Source organism: Crotalus tigris, unplaced genomic scaffold (genome assembly GCF_016545835.1).
Source record: "Crotalus tigris isolate CLP2741 ecotype Arizona unplaced genomic scaffold, ASM1654583v1 scf7180000024401.5802323, whole genome shotgun sequence".
Taxonomy (NCBI): Eukaryota; Metazoa; Chordata; class Lepidosauria; order Squamata; family Viperidae; genus Crotalus; species Crotalus tigris.
The window spans coordinates 5,255,404-5,275,261 of NW_024100569.1; the positions used below are offsets into that span (position 1 = coordinate 5,255,404).

At 32.8% G+C, this 19,858-nt stretch overlaps 1 protein-coding gene across 10 annotated transcripts in view; it reads left to right on the forward strand.

Moving 5' to 3' along the window:
- DMD (dystrophin) overlaps positions 1–19,858 on the forward strand; it is a 962,852-nt gene that overhangs the window by 630,368 nt on the left and 312,626 nt on the right. For all 10 annotated transcript variants that reach the window (XR_005555060.1, XM_039329649.1, XM_039329655.1 and 7 more), the window contains one exon: positions 12,163–12,338. Coding sequence is in view for 9 of the 10 variants with exons in the window: in XM_039329649.1 (XP_039185583.1) it covers positions 12,163–12,338 (176 nt within the window). In the remaining variant the exon portion in view is untranslated. The remainder of the gene's footprint in view (positions 1–12,162; positions 12,339–19,858) is intronic.

Sequence of the window (19,858 nt, forward strand, 5' to 3'; positions counted from 1 at the left end):
TCTTCTTATGAAAAAAAGAACCAGAGATCTAACACAAGTGCTCCAGACAGTTGTTCCATATGGGAGATTGTAAGACAGTAGTCTGTAGTGGGTTTTGACTTTCTTGCTTGGAGGCAAGGAAATAGACATCTTGCTCAAATCACGGGGGTTACTTTTAAAAGGGCACTAAGTTCTCATGCTTTCCTTTTTAATCACATTAAGAAATTGTTTATTGAGAAGGACTTCCAGTTTTGCTTCACAGTAAGACAGATGCAGGAAGGCAGGGCTCTACCTTCCATGCATGATTTCACCCTGCTGAGGGCCCTGAAAAGGGCCTAAAGTCTCCTCAAAGAGGTGATAAAGAAAGAGGGGTGCCTTGCTGATCACAGAGAGACAGTGGTTTTTTCATTTGATCCAAGGAAAGCCCTCTAAACCGGCATGGGAAAGCCCGGCCACACCTCTGCAGCAGGCCATTAGCTGCTGACAACCAAAGAACCAAAGCTTTAATTAGCACATCATAAACAGCATGTTTGGAACTGGGTGAGAATATTGATCCTTTTTTTACTATTTTACAACTGAATTTCCTGGGAAAGGCTCCCAAGAAGCTAAAAACCTCTGGATGTGAACGGAAGTGGTGTTTTAAATTTTTTTATGGGGGACAGAAATACACAATACTAAAGTGAAAGTTATACAAAGCTACACTTTTGATAAATTTGAGAACTGAGATAATTGTTAAGATTTTTCTCTTTGGAAAAAATTATTGAGGTGAAATATAAGAAAAATAAGAAATCAAGTCTTTGTTTTAAGAGTGGGAAATGGACTTTGAGTGACATCTAGTGGTGAATTTGAGTATAGTATTATAACTAGCCCCTTGGCTGCTTGGTGACTTTCAGCTGAAGGGAGAACAGCTGGCAATAAAGGAAAATACTTTGGCATATTTATCATCCTAACCTTGGACTATAAATATCTACTGAGCTTGGACTTTTAATCTCAAGAGCTAGTGGGAGAGAAAGAAAAAAAAACCTGACTTTTGAATATGTCTGGCTGCAAGGAGGTTGAACATTCTGAACACTTGAAATATTGGGGATTACAACCTTGTCTGACTGACAATTTTCAGGATACTTGAGACAAAGGATTACTATAAAATACTGCCATTAGAACTGGATTATAAAGGTTACATATAAAGACTAGAAAACTAGAGGAAACTTTGTTCTACTCTTACTGAGACTGGTGACACCAGAGGATTTCTAGGAATGATGCCTCAAGAAAAAACAAATACTTTTCAGAAGGAAATATTCTCCATGCTACAGCTAATTCATCAAACAATTGTTGCACACAAAGAGGACATAAAAAGAAACCATACTGAGACTAAAAATAACCTAGGTGAAATAAATGACCAAATCTCCAAATTGAAGCTACAACTGGAAAGTTCCCAGATAATGATTACAAAGTATGAACAAATAAACCAGAAATCAGAGATGAAGCAGAAGAAATGGACCAAGAGATGGAGGAAATGGGAGAAGGGAAATATGGACTGCCATATATAAATAAAATACTTCAAGACCTACCTATAACAATGAAAATACAAATGACCCCTTACTCCTTTCTCCAAAATACACCTGATGACAAGGAAGATGATTCTAGAAGATAGAACACATAGAGTGGGCAGGGGAAATGTTTAGGGAATATGGATGGGCAGAGTCCCCCAAAAAGTACTCTACCTAAATTATCTTCCTCATGCCAAGCAATTTTCACAAAAATAAAAAGGAAATTTGGGGGCAATTTAATTGCCTTGGCCTGGAAAGCTACTTGGCAAAGAAAAAAAGCGAGATTTAGATTTAAAAAACAGAGGATTTGATTCATCAGAGGGGGCTCTAGCTGTTAAATATACCTGTTTGAATATGATTAAAAGAATGGATGACCCTTAAATATAACTAGATTTTTATAATGGAAAATATGATTTAGAATTAAAATAGCCTTTTTTGTTCTTCTTTTGATATGAGAAATTTGAAAATAGCTAATTATATAGCTAATTTTTTAGCTATATAAATGTAAATAATATTGAGAAAATCATAAATGACAAAGATACTATAAATATTGATGGGAAATCAAACTTTAATAAGAGCACGAAAAACAGGATATTGACATGAATTGATATTATTGTTATTTGTATAATATTAGTAAAATATGAAGTCTATATCTAATTTTGTATACATCAATAGTACCAAAAATTGTAATTGTCTAATGAAGGGAAAATGGAAAAAATATTGGGAAGAAAGGAGGATCAAGTAAAAAATACTGGATTGTGCAGTACTGAATAAATTTATATTGAAGAAGTTAATGTTAAATATATAAACCCAGACAACATGTTGTTCACTAAGTGCTAAAGATTGTAATTTTAAAAAAATTAATAAAACTTATTAAAAAAAGAAATTGTTTATTGACTACTTTTCAGCAATTAGAAATGTTTGTTTGACAAGTCTGAAAACTTGTCTTTAACCCTTGATGAAATAAAATTTTAGCTGCAAATTTAATTTGAAAAAATATAAACTGCACAAACTTGATTAAAACTTTGATTTTTTTTTTACAAATAGACTAAGGGTCCAGATAAAGTTGAAATAAAATTTTGAATTTAATTACAAATAATTCTTCCCATGGGAAAATGTATTTTTTAATTTTTTTAAAGGTTAAATTTTAAAAATTGGAAAGTAGAGAGAAATAAATATTTTAAAAAAACCACAGATAAACTTGACAAAGTTTCTAACACTGGAAATTTTGATGGATTTTTTTAGAAATATTATGTTACTATTAACAACATCAACAATTATAACTGCCTCTATTCATAGACTGTATCTAAAGATGTTATGGATTAGGGTATCTATGGAGATTCTTAATCATCCAGGTCATGATTGTCCCAAAGGTGCTTTTTTCAAAAGGCAACTGGACTTTCTTATTGAAGAGAGAAAAGTTTTACTTGACAAGAGTTGAAAGTGGATCTACAAGATTGACATGGAAAAAGATATTACACTGGACATAAAAAATTCACCTGCTAATTTTTTAATAATTAAAATAAACATACAAACAATAAAACAAGACAGGGAGCTGAATAATTTTCTATATTGGATTTGTAAAAGAGACTTATTAAAGCTGTGAAGTATTTTGTGTAAGGGACTAAGAAGAAATTAAAAGTAATTAAGTTCTCTGACATTCTTTGAATGGACTAAAAATTAAAATAGTTAGAAATAAAATGAAGGAATGTAAAGTTGTTTTATTGGGTCAAGATTAAAATAGACATATTGTTATTTCTTTGTTGATGCCAGGACTGAAATAACAATGCTTATAAATTTGTTTATAGATAAGGGGTAGGATATGGGAGGAATAGCTCATTTGTTGTATTTTAAGAGAAAGTGATAATTTACTGAAATTATTTGTATGGATCATGAAGGTGAGAAGTAATTTCTTTATATGTTTCTTTTTTTCGTTTACTATATTATATAAATATAAATACTATAATATATAAATTGTATATCTCTTATATATTTTATAAATTTTATAAAAGGTTTAATGAGTTTTATTATAATTTTAATACAGAATAAATACTAACAATACTAAATACTAATATTTAGAATGGAAAAAGAAGGAAAGAAAGAAGGAAAAACAGAAAAAGGTGCAAAACAAAGAACAAAGAAAAGAAAAAAGAATTAGAAGTGATTTCCATTTTTCTTTCATGGCAGTTATAACTATAAACATAAAATAACCACTTACTCTGTGGTTATAGCATTATTTACATTTTCTCTATAATCTATTATTTTACTGTAATCTTCAAAACCATGTGTCAAAAATTCATTTTTTCTCCTTCCCACAAAAAAGTCAATAAGTGGTTTTTCAATCATTAAGTTTAAACAATGTTGTCTCTCTAAATAAAGCAGTCAATTTGACTATCTCTACATAACCACCCTGTAAGGTAAGTTGGGCCAAGAGAGAGAGTGACTGGAACAAAGTCATGTAGCCAATTTGCATGTCTAAGGTGGGATTAGAACTCATAGTCTCCTGATTTCTAGGCTGATAACCACTAGATCAAACTAGTGCTCTCTGGTTCTCTCAAATCTTCACATTTGTCTGCCATGATTGTGTCTTTGAAATTTTGCATCCATTTCATTATACAATTTTTTGTTTGTCTGTTCCATTGAATTATGCTCAACATTTTTTCTTCAGAATTACCTTGCAAATTATTAGTTCAGGAAATATTGACAGTGTAACATTATTTTGTGCCATAAGCAACATATATTATAAAATGCCTATTTGATATTAGAATTAAAATATTGTATAATTAATATTAGCAATTATTTGAACCAAGGACTATTAAAAGGGAGCCATAATTTGTTTTAAATTGCTTTCTTTATCATTAAAAAACAAAAAGAAAAAGAAATGGATTCATTTGAATCTGAAAATAAAAGATTAGGATATTTAATTATGTGTGAGATTAATAGGTTAGGACAAGTGTTGATGTAAAAAGGACAATGTAATAAAACATGGTTAGAGTTTCAATGACTACTTCACTACATAGATTTAATGGCTTGTCTTTCTAATTCCCCTCTAAAACTGCTGATGTAAGTACATTGAGCCATGCCAAGGTTTAAGGCCCTCCTTAATTCGTGAACAAGGTACCTGACTGGTCTAAGGACTGCTTACAAATAACATCTTTGAGGGGAGACAATGTCTATTAGTATATCAAAGTAGTTGAAATATTGATTGATTAGTGTATATTTCTGCCTTAGAGCACACTTGAGTTAGGGAAACACCACAAATTCTATTTTTTAAATGGAATCTTGGTTCAAAATATGAACCAAATGTGTTAGAAAAGTCCTAGAGAGTTTTTAGATAGGTATTGTCATTTGTTTTGTGTTTGTGTGTGTGTGTGTGTGTGGCTGTATAAAGAATTTTTACATAGATAAATCAAACAAAAAAACAAATGCACAAATATATAAAAAAGGGAAAAAGAAAAAAAACTGCAGAAGAAAAAAAAAGATAATTTAAAAAATTACTTCCATCCTTCCTAACTACAATTACAGGCAAACTCATTATCCCTCTTCTATTTTTAATAGTACCTATTGTCACTTTGGATTAGAAAAGTCAGTAATACTGTAAATATAAAACAATCTTTTTAAAAAGCATTAACCAAAATTTCACATAAACTTTCATTTGAAATAAGTGTGAAAATGATTATGATTCAAAGTATACATTCATATATCATGTGAATTTATTACAGTGCAAACATTTAATAACATTGAAATCATTAAAAAAATAAATTGTTCTAGATACTATGAAAATGAGCTTTCAATTCTAAAGTCTCTCTTTGCCCTCCCCCCCAAAAAAATTCTATGAACTCACACCCTGAGTTTAGACAAGCAATTACTTGGTTTCTTTACAGTGAAGATTACTACCAACTCAAGTGCAATAATTTATTTTGCTTGCTCCCTCCCTTCCTCTATGACTTGGTAATAAGTAGTTTATGTCTAGTTCAGGTTGAAAAAAAAAATGTCTTAGTTCCTTTCCTAAACGTGAGTAGAAAATAAATCTACTCCCAAAAGAATGCATTCCAGACATTGGGAGAAACATAGGATCCTGCATCTCAAACTAGCATGAGAAGGCATGAGTATCTAATATTATATATTATGAATGTTGTGATTAGTTCCACTTCACATAAATTGATGCAGTAGAATATAGAATAAAGTCACTCTCTCCACAAATACATACATACACACAGAGCCTTCTCTTGAGGCTCATTAACCTCTGTGACTCCTCTTATAATTGCCTTATAGTACTTACAATTTGCATTGTTTACTAATCTAAATTGCATCATAAAAAGGATGGACCCCTAGAAATACAACACAATCTCCCAGTTGCATCATATCAGGTGAACATATTTTTTTTCTCATTTTGACAGCCTCCCATGTACTGTAGATCAGATAGGAAACATTACAAGAAGAACTAATTCTATTTTATTGTAATGCTATGTTAATTTTGCAGATCTGAAAGTACAAATCTCTCACTGTCTCGTTTTACCATCTAATAGTTAGGGCAGGCCATTTCTAACTTTCTTTCTCCATAAATTGCTTACTAGCCAGGATCTTCCCACTTTTACCTGCTCATTCCCTTGGCAGCATCTATAATTTCTCCTTCCGAGATTATTCTCACATTCATTACATTTTTAATTTGAATCTCTTAAGTTATTTCTTACTTAGTTTGCACAGGATGCTGGATGATGCTCTATCATGTGTGAATATCTTATATCTCACTTCTATTTCTGGAAAAATTTGCTTCCCACTTCTTAAACCTGTTTTACCCTGTTTTAACATTTTCAGAACTCTCCATTGCCTTCTTCCTAAAACTCAGAGAGAGTGACTTACCCAAACCCTTCAAGCCTAAGGCAGGATAAGAACTCAATAGCTTGATATCTTTAACCACTCACCAAATTGTTTCTTGATTTAATAATTAGTTTGATTTTGTATCACCCAAGGGTTAGAATCGCTATCACTGGACCACTGGGTTATTGTTGAGCTTTTGTTTGTTCTTTAATTAAGTAAAGAGAAGTTATACAAATATTTATATTCAAAAACCATATCTTATCTGGACTGTAGATTTTCAGAATTTCTACGTGTTAATTTTTAAGCTACTTTATTATCTTAATTAGGTATAATGACATTTAGAAAATGCAAAGCAAGAATTTCAAAATTAATTTTCTGCAAATAAGTACATCTGACAGTCATTAAATGTTTATTTTCATTATCACTCATATGGTAACAGCAATTTTCAATATAAGTACATTACAATTAAGCATGCCTGACTATTACCATACAAGATAATGATAAAATTGATTGATAGTAAAACTGTTTTTCATTATACCTAACCATAAAATATTGTAACATTCCATGATAATGGAAATGAGTTTCATGAAACTATACAAAACTGTATATGGGATTAACTATAAAGCAAAACAAAAAACAAAAAAACACCCCACTCTTAAGAGATTATCTATTACTGTGAATATTCTTGAATTTTGTTGACATGCTTTGTAACAATTTTTTTTTACAATAATATATACTGTAATATTTTTAAGAATAAATCTGAAAAATATTCATATTTTGATATGAAAATTACACTCTTTGTATGTCAACAAAATATAAACATGTGAAATTAAAAATTGAATAATTTGATTATATAATGGTTTTAATCAAATAGTGTGTTAATTTTAGTTGAAAAAAATTAGACTCTTATAACCAAGTTATATTGGACCAAGTTATAATGTTCCCAAATTATTTTAAAGCAATTTTCTAAAACGTGTGTGTTTGTGTGTGTGTGTGTATGTGTGTGTGTGTATGCATGCGTGCATGCGTGCATTTATATCATATATAAAAATACTGTGTTAAACTATACTGTGACCATAGTTCATTTCTTTTGAATTTTTAATGTTGGTTAAATAATGATGATTTCATGAGCTGAACTTAATTACAATAAAGACTTATTTCAACCAATAAGCTTAGTTCAACCAATGGCTAAACTACAGTTTTCCTGCTTTAATGAACAGATAGACATTGTTATTAAAAATATTGTTAGATATATCAGACTTCTCTAAACTGGTAAATTTTATTTGTATTGGGACTGTAGCTTTCTGTATGTGGGCTGGAATTTTTGAATTGCACTTCCATCTGGATTGCAAAAACACATGGAGAATACCAGGTCAGAGTAGAAAGAAAAAACAAAATAATAATAATTCATTATTTGTAAGCTTTTTATAGATTTAGATATGATATAGCAGCAGTCCCCAAGTTTTCCAGCTTTGTGGACTGGCGCAGGCAGTGGCAGGGGAGAGAGGGGATGGTTCTGTTTAAGCAGAGAGCAAGTGCACTCAGATGCACAGCTCCATTTATGCCCACTACTCCCACCTCTTGCATGGCTGGGGTTGGGGACCCCTGTGATACAGAATCTATAAAGTTCTGTAAATCACTTCAGCATGTTCTACATTGGTGAATATATCTGTCAATTAATAGTGAAATACTTCTTCAGTATCTTAAGCATTACACACAACAGAGAATGCTATCATCCCTGTAAATTTAAATCCCAATGATCAGAATCCACAATAAAAATTCTACAACTCATAGAAGTCATAAAAATCACATAATGGTTTAGTAGTACAATTTTCCATATCTGAAAAACTTCCTCAATTATTTATGGTTTTCATTGCAATTGTTATTATAATGACAAAAATTTAATTAATGTTACCATGATTTTTGGAAAGAACTATTGACAATTGTTGGCAGGTAAAAATCAGTGCACGCGGAAGTTATATATATTTCTATCAACTGCCTTTTTTTGTAAAATAAAAAATGCACAGAGTAATCATTACAAAACTGTAGAACTTCATTAATGAATTCTATATTTATAAGAATAAGAATATGATCTACAATTACAATATACTTTTTAAAATAAAATAAGGACTATCAATCCTGTTCCTACTATGATCTGATTTCCCTGAGATTCAGAAAAAAGCTTTCCTCACTACTTCTACCAAGCATTTGTATATAATTAAGTGGTTAAGGAAGATTTATGTCCTTATAAATCAAAAAGTCATATTTATTTTCACTATCTACTAACATTGATGAATATTCTTTCTTGAATGTTGTTAAAATTTTCCATTCAAAGTTGCAGTTGTGACTATTTTAAGTTCTAAGTAATTTGAAAATAAAATCTGGACAGCTCAGTTCAAGATATTGACCACTGTGTATTTTATTACTTAAATGTATTTTAAAGCTATATTTTGTTCAATGTATTCAAATATAACAGTAACTAATGCTTACTATTAATTGAGTTACATAGCAGCACTTTTCCTCTGAATTTTATCCAACAGATTGGTAATTATTCTCTTTCTGGTGTACTTATGTCACCATACTGTCAATATTATTGTATTATTCTTCTGTTGGAATTTTTTGAACTGAGATACTCTTCCAAACTTGAGATTTTTTGTGGAGCCAGACTCTAACAGTGTTGTCTAAATATAATATTTCTTTACTATCAATTAATTAAATATGAAATAACATTAATTATTATTGACCTTTGATATTGAGGGATATGCTGTTTTTCAGGCAGTTATATTTTATTTAATTTATGAAATTTATTAGCTGCCCATCTCATTTCAAAGCAACTATGAGCAGCTTACAGCATTAAAACCAAAGAAGATAAGCCCTGATTTCGCAGTGGTTAGAATGCAGTATTGCAGGCTAACTCTGCCTATAGCCAGAAGTTTGATCCTGACCGGCTCAAGGTTGACTCAGCTTTCCATCCTTCCAAGGTCAGTAAAATGAGAACCCAGATTGTTGAGGACAATATGCTGACGTTGTAAATTGCTCAGAGAGTGCTGTAAAGCACTATGGGGTGGTATATAAGTCTAACTGCTGTTGCTATTGCTATAAATATTTCTAAAACAATAAAAATGGAAATTACAATGAAAAACAATATTATAATTTTAAAAATGGGGAGGGGAAGAGGTGGATTGCCTCATTAGCACCTCTAGTGTGATGCTTCCCCATTGGAGCCCCAAGCCATCTGACAAAGCCAGGTCTTTAGTCATATATGGAAAGTAAGAAGGCATTCCTAATTGGAGTTAGCTCTACTTGGAAGCTACACTACGAACATTAAGTCTCTCTTCAAAATTAGTTAAATATTTATTTCCATTTCTCTCATAGTAATTATGTCTTCTGTGGAGATCAAAGGTTTTGTTTTCCTATTTCTGTATCAATATAATTGCTATTATTTTCGTAGTTTAAGATTCCTCATGCTTTAGTGAATTAGATCTTTTAGAGACAGCATTTATTTCTCTTTTTTGGGCAGGACAGTGTGCTTTCAGAAGTGTCAGTTCAGCAAGGCAAAGGACTAATGAACTAGCATCAGCAAAGATTAAACTGCAGTGAAGATATTTTGAAAACTGCAAACTCTTTTGTAGACGTAGTATAACAAACGCATTCAAGCAATTATAGGACTTTTGCTCTTGCCCCATGCTGATATAAGTGAAAAGAAGGACGTTATTTCCATGCACAAGAGAGCTATTGGTTAATGTACTCTGCAGCACTCTGCAAGCTGATATACCACAGTGATGAAGAGGCTAAGCTAAAAATTATAAGCCTCCTAGTTTGAGTCTTATCTCTATGATGAATTCAATAGGTGACTGTAAGTAATTTATTCTCTCTTGCCACTAGTGCTCTACAAAAGCAACTTATTACTGTCTGTAGGTAAAGAGATATAAAAAGCAAAAAGAATCTGTCTGTCTGTCTGTCTGTCTAATATTAAAGCTTCCTGATATACATTAAAAGTATTACATTCTAAAAACCTTTTAATGAAAAAATTATGCCTCAATCATTAAGTATTGCAAAGAAATAAAATAAAAGAATAACTTTTTAAAAAATATATACAAAGAAATTTATATCTTCACAACCTCAAAAACCGAAGTCAATAATATGCTAATAAAATGTAACAATATAATGTCATAGCACAATAAAATTTTATAGTATCCTTATTTAGCAGATTATTCCCAACAATAACATAAAGACAATTTCTAATCATAATAAAACATTCTATTAATTCTAATCATGCTAATGTTTAGCATGACTAATCTCATCCATAATTCTAACTTCAACCTAATATCCCTTAAATTATTTTAAATAAATGTTTCTAAGCAATTCAGTCATAAATATAAAATGATGAAATGTAGAGATGGCTCCTGGGTAATTAACACCTCCTTTTTTCTAATCTCTTTTTAATCTGTTTATGTGCCTTTTATAATTTTAAAGTTTTTAATATTAATAATATTTGTATATTTTGTTTTTAGTCTTGTGAGATGAACAGCTATGTAAATATAATTTATATACTTAATTTGTCATAAATACAAAACCTGTAAGAGAGAGGGAGGGAGAGAGAGAGAGAGAGAGTTGGGAGATCTATAATGAAGAACTTCTCTTTCTGTAGAATGACTGTAGAGCTGTTCTGTTAGCAGTATATTTAGAATCTAGGTGAATGTTCACGGAATGTGATGGTGTTCAATTATTGCTAGGAGTTTGTGATTGGGCATTGTTTATAAATAGACTTTTTTCAGAAATAGAATCAAGTTAGTTAAAAAATTAGGTCAAAATTTCCTAAGGTCTAAATTAAAAATCGGCATAAGGATTACAATCTGGATTAATTTTCATAGATAGTAACAGCATTATGCTTTGCCATTGAGTGTTGAGTAAGAGTATTGTGCTATATTTTTATATATATCAGCTTGGGTAAAATTAGTTTTCAGCTTTGTTGAACTCTAGGCTAATGGTTAGTTTGGAAATCTTATGGTTTGACAGCAGCATGATTGAAAACCTACCACTTTTGTATATGGATCAATACTGTGTATATGAACAAAGAAGTGTGGTTTCAATTACATTGCTGCTACCACCATTTTGTATTTTTATGCTATTATCCCCTTCAAAATATTTTCTATTACAAGTAAATAATTTTATATCATTGATCAGTATAATGATTGGTAAGATAATTTATTACTATTATCAGAAGAGAGTATGGTATCTCAGTGCAGGTTACAGTTAGAGCTGATCTTATAAAACAATATAATTTAGCAACTTGTGTTGAAATTAAATTAGTTTTAGCTGTGTTTAAAATCACTATATGTGAAAGAGCAATATGTGGGCTTATAAGGTCATAAAGTAGCAGTGGAACAAAAAACAGTTACATGTGCAAATGATCTATAGCTACAGTTTAAAAATACTGATTGCTATACTGACCAATAAGTGTGTTCTATCAGCATGTCAGAAGAAGGTATGTATGTGCCATCTGGTGGAATATAAATCACTTTCAAATTCCCAACAGATTAAGTGATTATTTATATTTGGTACATATTTTTAAATCTTTTGTATGTACTCTTCTATAGTGCACTAAAAATCATAAGGGAAACATATCTGAAAATAATTCATACTTGTAAAAATAAAAACCCATTACTGTTGATAAATTTGGTATTTAAAAATCAAAAAAAGATTATATCATGTATATTTTCTGTGCCTACATCTGTCAAAGTATTCTTGATTTGTATAATAAAGCAGAAGGGGGTTTCTTTCTAATTTAATTAGATTATTTGGTACCTTGCAGGATCTTCAGGATGACATTGGGAGGCAGCAAGCTGTTGTCAGAACTTTGAACATAGATGGGGATGAGATTATTGAGCAATCATCAGCAACAGATGCCAGCATTTTAAGAGAAAAATTGGACAGCTTGAATTTCCGATGGAAGGAAGTCTGCAGGCAGTTGGCAGAGAGAAAAAAGAGGTAGGATAATAACAGTTTTATTTTATTTTTGGTATTTCATAATGTATTCCAATAATGGTTACTGTAAAGAAGATCTAATTTTATGTGTGTAGATGGATCACACACTCCTAAGGAGACAATTGAAAGTATTAAGAAGTGGCTTTAGGACTTGACATTATATTATATTAGAGTTTTTGTTTTTAGTCGCATACGTTAAGTTGATTCCTGTCTGAATTCATTTTCTGGAGAAGGGACACCGTAATCTCTCTTCCACAAGTAAAAGGAGTTCAAAGTAAACAGATACCAGTTTTAGCAGACATTTTGGCAGGCATTTAATACTTGAATAAATTTAATGCTTGAATAAAATTTCTGTCCTGGTTCTGATAGATGACACCAACTAAAACAGAACTCCGAGACTTGAATTTTCCTCTAAGATCATGTTTATTGACTACAAAATATTGGCATGGTCAAAAGGTTGTTTTACATATATGATAACTGCTATAGGATTATTATATGCACAAAAATGGAAAGACACTGACATTCCCACAATGGAGGAAAGGTTAAAATGACAGCATTAGCAGAGCTGACATAATTGACTTAGAAAGGGGGCATTTATTTCTATGATTAGAAACCCTTATGGAGTTTTTTCTGAAAAAAGAAGAAAATGTGTTTATGGATTTTATTATTAGAAAGGGTAGGCTGTAGAAATAATGAAATTATGTTGTATCATTAGACAAAGATGAAATATAAGTGTACTCAATGTACTTAACTTCTGTTAAGAAGACCAGAAACTGTTTATAACTTTCCTTCCTCTCCTCTCCCCTCCCCTTCCTCCTCCCCCTTCCCATCCTCTTCCTCCTTCCCCTCCCTTTCCACCTCTGCTTTTTTCTCTTTTCTAATTATGTTGTATCATTAGACAGAGAGGATGAAATATAAGTGGGCTTGGCATATCAAAAATTCAGAAAATATCTAACTTGACTTTGCTGATGTGTCACCTTCCAAACAAAAGAGAAACAATTTTTACATATTCATTTATTTTTTTGAAAAATACAGTACAGTCTAATCATGTGATCCCCAGTACCTGCTGATCACCTTCAGACAATGTTCTCTTTCTATTGACAGGCCTACTTAAGGAATTTCAATGCCTCATGAAACTTTTGTTCTTGAAGTCGCTTCAGAGAATGGTCCTTTATACCCTCTGCAACTTTCAAAAGCCAAAAAAAAGCATGCCCCATTCTCACATGACTTTTGAAGGGTTCAGATGCCATATGAGGGCACAGCCCTCTTGTGCAACTTCCAGAGGATCTGGAGACCACATGACAACACACCCATTCTCATATGGCCTTCATAACCTTGGAAATCATAAAAGAAGGGGTGTGCTTTCGAGAATAGTTATTGTCAGTTGTTGGTGAATGATAGGTGTCATTCAAAACCTCATGGTTTGTCACCTTTGAGGACTAATAGGGGCAATATTCTTGAAGTAATAATAAAGACATAGGGCTTTTGTATTACCATGTACATTACATAAGAAATCTAAGGATTTATCATTAATACCATAGGCCAGAAAAATCAGATAATTTCTATAAAAATGTCAGTAACAGATTGTCTCATATGTCTATGGAGATTCTCAGTCATCCAGGTCATGGTTGTCCCAAAGGTGCTTTTTTCACAAGGCAATTGGACTTTCATGCTTTTCTTTGAAGACGTTTCGCTTCCCATCCAAGAAGCTTCTTCACCTCTGACTGGATGATGGGGAATGGCAGCATTTATACTCCTTGCAGACAGCTGGTCATTTGCATTCTTTTAGTGAGTCGTTGAAGCCCCTGGATGCTTAGCTGTGTTGTCAGAGTCACTGAGTAGTACAAATGGGTATGGAGCCTTCTTGGAACTGTTGAAAGGACTGTGTTGTAGATTGGAGATAGATGATGTTGTATCCTTCCACTTCAATTTTGACATAGATGGCCTCTTAGAATTGTCTTTCAAACCAGTGGTCCTCTCTGTCCAGAATGTGGACCTTGCTGTCTTCAAAAGGGTGGCATTTGTCTTTTAAATGCAGATGGACTGCTGAATCTTGTCCTGATGAGTTTGTTCTCCTGTGTTGTGCCATGCATTTATGAAATGGTTGTTTTGTTTCCCCAATGTACAGAACTGCACATTGGTCACTGCATTATACTGAATATACCACATTGCTCAGTTTGTGTCTGGGTATTTTATCCTTGAGGTAGACAAGCTTCTGCCTTAATGTATTTTTGCAAATAATGAAATTGTCTCATAGTTTAAGCAAGAACAAGACAGGCTTTTGCTGACTTCAATCCACTTTACTCTTGATGTTGTCTAACTATTCCTTATTCTCATAACACTGGAGCTAGATCTACATCTTCTTTCAGTTGTAGAAAGCACTTTTATTTTTAAGTACACAAACATTATTAAAATCTGACTATTTAATGCACATAACTGTTCTTCTTTGCACTTACTTTTAAATTATATGGCAATTCTTCACCAGGCTCTCTTTATTATTCCATTTACTAAAAATATTAGAAGTATTTATAATGCAAGCAGATTCTCATCCAATATTTCAAACAGACCACAGCTTTTTTTTTTTTTTTTTGGTCTTCAGTAAATGCATTTAAATTATTCTTGTGATAAAATATTTAGCACTTAATTGTAGATGGAGAGTTTTAAATGTACCATTTATAACTGTTACTACCACATACTGAAATAAATCCTAGCAATCGTTACACTTGTAAGTAAACAAAGAAATAATAGTTGAGATATTGAATGCCTGAATAAAGCATTTTTAAACATTGCTATTAAGATATGAATCCTTTTTTAAAAAAAAAAATGAAGGATACTTTAATGTTCCAATAAAAGAGAATATCTGAAGTTGAGGGTTGAACTATAGAGTTCTTGGGGGTTTCTGAGCTTGGTTGTTTGATTGCAGATGTTTCATTACTCAGGTAGGCAACATCATCAATGCAAGTATAGGGTTGGCATCCTGTTTTTTTTTCTGTAGCTTGATTTTGGTGTGGGGGATGATTTCCTCCTTGGTGGTTCTTTGATTATTGTTTTCTGTCTGATTGTTTGACTAGTGTTGATCCCTGCTTATCTGTTGCTTGTTGGAGAACTATGTTCTAGTCTTTTTGTTTCCTTCCTAGGTTTTTTTTTTAATTGTCTCTTTCGAATGGCATGGAAATATAATCTCTATGTGTCTATTGATGTCTGATTTGCCCAAATGTCAAGCTTCCAGGACTTGGTTTCTGGTTGGAAATGTGGTTGATTCTGTCCTGGTGTTCTAAATTTAAGGAAGTTTCACCATGTCTTTAGATTTGTATTTTTGGATGTGCTTGACTAGTCTTTTGCCTACTGTACCTGTTTTCCATATTGGCTCTTGTAGTCCTTGCACTATATATTGTAGGTGTTTCTTCTCAAGCAGTTGTCTTTTGGTTTGCTTAAGATGTTTTGGAGTTGGTTTGTGTGCTACATTGATGACATGTGGTTGTAGCAATCTGTTTGTTGAAAGAAATGTACCAGGAAAGCATAAAAATGAAATCTGCTGTTTCATTTTCTTTTTTAGCAAATAAGATGAAATTGCCAAGAATGATAGACCCATTGCAAGTTATTGCTAGATATTGCTGCTTAAGTCTAAATACACAGCCCCTAAAATTCATTGGATATATAGAGCAAAAAACAGGAACAGTTTATAAAGCCTGGATAAATGTGTAGTTGTTTTAATTATTTGAAAGTAGTATTTTATACATGATCTGTCTTTTACAAACCACTTTTCAAATATTTTCATACTTTTATTACTGTTATACAATGGAGCGACATGGAGGCCTAGAGGTGAAGCTCTCGCCAGACAATCAGGAAGCTGTGAGTTCAATCCTAGGTAGCAGTAGATATTTTTCTCTCTGGGTGAAACAAGAAAATATCTGCTGTGAGCTCCACATAGGCATTAAGAAGGGCAGCTGGCCAGTAAACACTCAGCAATTCAGTCACCCCCACTCCACCCAGTGCAAAGGATTACAGGATCATTTAAAAGAATTATTGTTATACAATACTATGATATCATGAATATATATTAACTCAGAGTCACAAATGAATAACAGAAGACAAAGACAGACAAGTAGCAAAAAAAAGAATGATATTCAAAATACGTTTTGGAAGTTGTCTAAGAATGAGCAGCTAGGCAAGAAAGTCAAGGAGTTAGGCGTACAAGTAGTTTTTTCATTTGTATGGCCAAGGTCAACATCCAATAAGAGAACAAAGGATTCTAGAAGTAAACCACTGGCTAAAAGGTTGGTGTCGCCAAAAGAACTTTGGATTCCTGGGCCATGGTCTACACTACCTCCATGATGGATTTTTGGCAAGGGATGGACTGCACCTCACAAAAACTGGGAAGAATGTTTTTGGAAAATGACTGGCCCAACTTAATAGTAGGGCTTTAAACTAAAATTGAGGGGGGATCTCCAGGACCTAATATCAAGCAAAAACCTGTAGAAAACAAGTCAAATAATGAGGTAAGGAGGGATGGGAAGGAAGAGAAACTCAAACACCAAATAGGATACATAGGAAACATTCCCAGAGCCAGACATAAAGATCTCAAATGCCTATATATAAATGCTCAGAGTTTGGCAGTTATGAGCTAACAATGGCAATTAGAACTGCCACAATTGCTATCATAAGTCATCATGATCATTTGAGGTTGCACATAACTTAGCAATGGAGTTGTCAGTCCCAATTAGCATTATTAAGTGAGGACTACCTGTAGTAAATATGCAGCTTTCTGGGGACTATTTTAAAAAACAAGAAACAATACAAGTTCTCATTGCACTTTTCTTCATGAGTTTATTTAAGTATAGGCAGTTAATTAAACTTTGATGTTTTTTTCTAGATGTTATAATTTTATAACAGGGGTCAGGGGAACTTAAATTATGTCAGTAGTTTTTATTTGGTTACTTTATTTGTCTTCTGGAACCATTTCTAATTCAGTTGAAAGAAATGTATTTTGTTCTTATACTTACGGATTTTTCACCAGTCTCTTTTCTAATCAGACTGATATTCAAAGTTTTGTTAGACAAAGCCAATATGATCATATTAATATCACATTAGTCCTTCAATTAACATTTACAAATACACGGCAAATTGGCCATTATTTGCATATTGCAAGGTATCGTTTTATTTTCCACTGCTTTAACATTACCCTCCTGTGATTCTGGAGCTATATACACACATATTTTGATCAGGAGCCCAGAGTCACATTTGGTAAGATGGGTGGCTACATCAATATGATTATTAAATAATATGTATCACTTTAAATTTGTATTTTATTGTTCAGAAATGCAACCATATTCAATATATAGAGAGGCATTACAGCATTACTATTTAGAAGGTTTCAAACATAGTCTTAAAATCATACTAGAATAATTGAAAAAGATGATTTTATATTAAAGTTTTTGTTTCAATATATGTATGTGTCATCTTTGTCTAAATTTTAATTAAGCTTTTTTTATTCTAATTCAGTTTTAAATAACAGTGAAGAAATAGTGCAGTAAACTTGCCATATGCTAACAATTATTTGTCTAAGAAAATAAATACATAAATACTAATTCTGAAAATAATGGCTTGTATTGTTCAACATCATATTAATACTTCAGCAAATCACCAGAACATGAAAATAAATTGCTTGGATAAATTGTATCAAAATTATTATAAATGATTTATTTTAAATGATCTAATTAACATAATCTGTTTTTATTTTGCTCAATGAGCAGGAAATATATCAAATTATACCATGCTCAGAAAAAAAGTAGACAAGCAGATTTCTTCTTTCAATACTCTGTAAAATAATTCTATCATCCTTTAATTAGAGATTAGAATATAGGTGGGAAATATTAACATCTAACACAGTGGTTCTCAACCTGTGGGTCGGGACCCCATTTGGGGTCAAACGACCATTTCACAGGGGTCGCCAAACAACGCAGTCTGCCATTTTTTTCCCTTTTCCTTAGCTGTGCTACTCCCTTTTATTCTACTGGCTTTTGAAAGCCAATAGAAGAGACTCTCTTGAATAGAGTCTAATTCTATTGGCTTTCAAAAGCCAATAGGAATTGTCCAGGCTGTCTCTGCCCTGCTGAGCCCACCAAAAGTCCCATTCTGCCAACGGTGCTGCACCCGTTGAGTAGTCCTCGACTTACGACCGGTTGAGTAGTCCTCAACTTACGACCGGTTGGGGGTCGCGGCATTAAAAAGGTTGAGAACCACTGATCTAACAGCTTTGTATAGCATATGTCCTATAGGTTTCAAAGGAAATTAATTTAATATTAATGTTTTAAAAATGGATCCCTTCAGGCAAGGGGTAATTATTTCATAATATTTTCATTTTAGATCTTTGGAAGTATATTGTTAGAAATTATTACAGTTAGAATGGCCAGGAAGTTGCTGGATGGGGTTCCTATATTTTATACAGGCATCTCAGCCAGCATCTCTAGGGAAAGTTGATGTGATGACTGTAAATTATGCATTTACACTTACTGTTTTATTGCAATAGTAAAAGTATCTAGGCTCTCATGTGAAAAAAACACCCCTAAGAAAATGTCTTAATAAAATCAACAGGTAATTATCATTACTTTGCCTCAACTGTTTGCTTGCTTGCTTGCTTGCTTGCTTGTTTGTTTGTTTCATTGGAAAGTATTGAAGTATATTTTAAGTCTGGTATTGTATTTCATCTGCATTCAGAAACATTAGAAGATTTAAAAAAATATTCATGGTTGAACATTTTGTGCTGTCAAATATACTAATTAAATACTATATTTTGCGTCTTGGGGGTTCACGGCATTGAAGCGACACACACTCACATTGTACCAAGTTCTTATTTATTCATTCCACGTTACCACTCAGTAACCCAACAGGCTCGCAGGCCTTTTATAATTTCCCAAACAGTCTATCATAAATCTCCTTTGTTCACGCCTTGCACCTGTGAGCAAGGCCAGCACCAACCAGTCTGGTCCCGGGCAGCTTTTGGGTTGCCCGGGACCATTTGCAACATTTCTGGGCCTGCTGAGCTGCCTCATCAGGCCCAGGACACAACACCCCTCCCCCCCAGATGAAACACACAATTACATTTGTTCCCTGGCAGGAAAAAAAAAGAATTCCCCTGCCCAGCACACAAATAGAATATCTTTATAAAATAATAAAGTTAAACTTAAACAAACCACTCTCCAAAATTATGATTAGTGTGTTTATCTCTACCAAGTGTAGATCCCCATTACCCAGTTATAGACCATCAAGGTTCCTTTGTGATGACAGAAGCCTCACATAGTCTCCCAGATGCTTGGGAGGGGCCTTAGCCCTTTGTGACCTACGCAAGGTCAGGGAGGGTGCCTGGCCTGTCAGCTCACCTGCCCGGCTAGGAAGCCCAGGACTTTTACTTAATGGTGCCTGGCCTACTGGCCCATCTGGTGGGCTTGATAGACCAGGACTTTGATGCCCATAAATAACAGGTGACCCCCATTGTGGTGGGCTGGCTGAGTCTTCTAGACTCC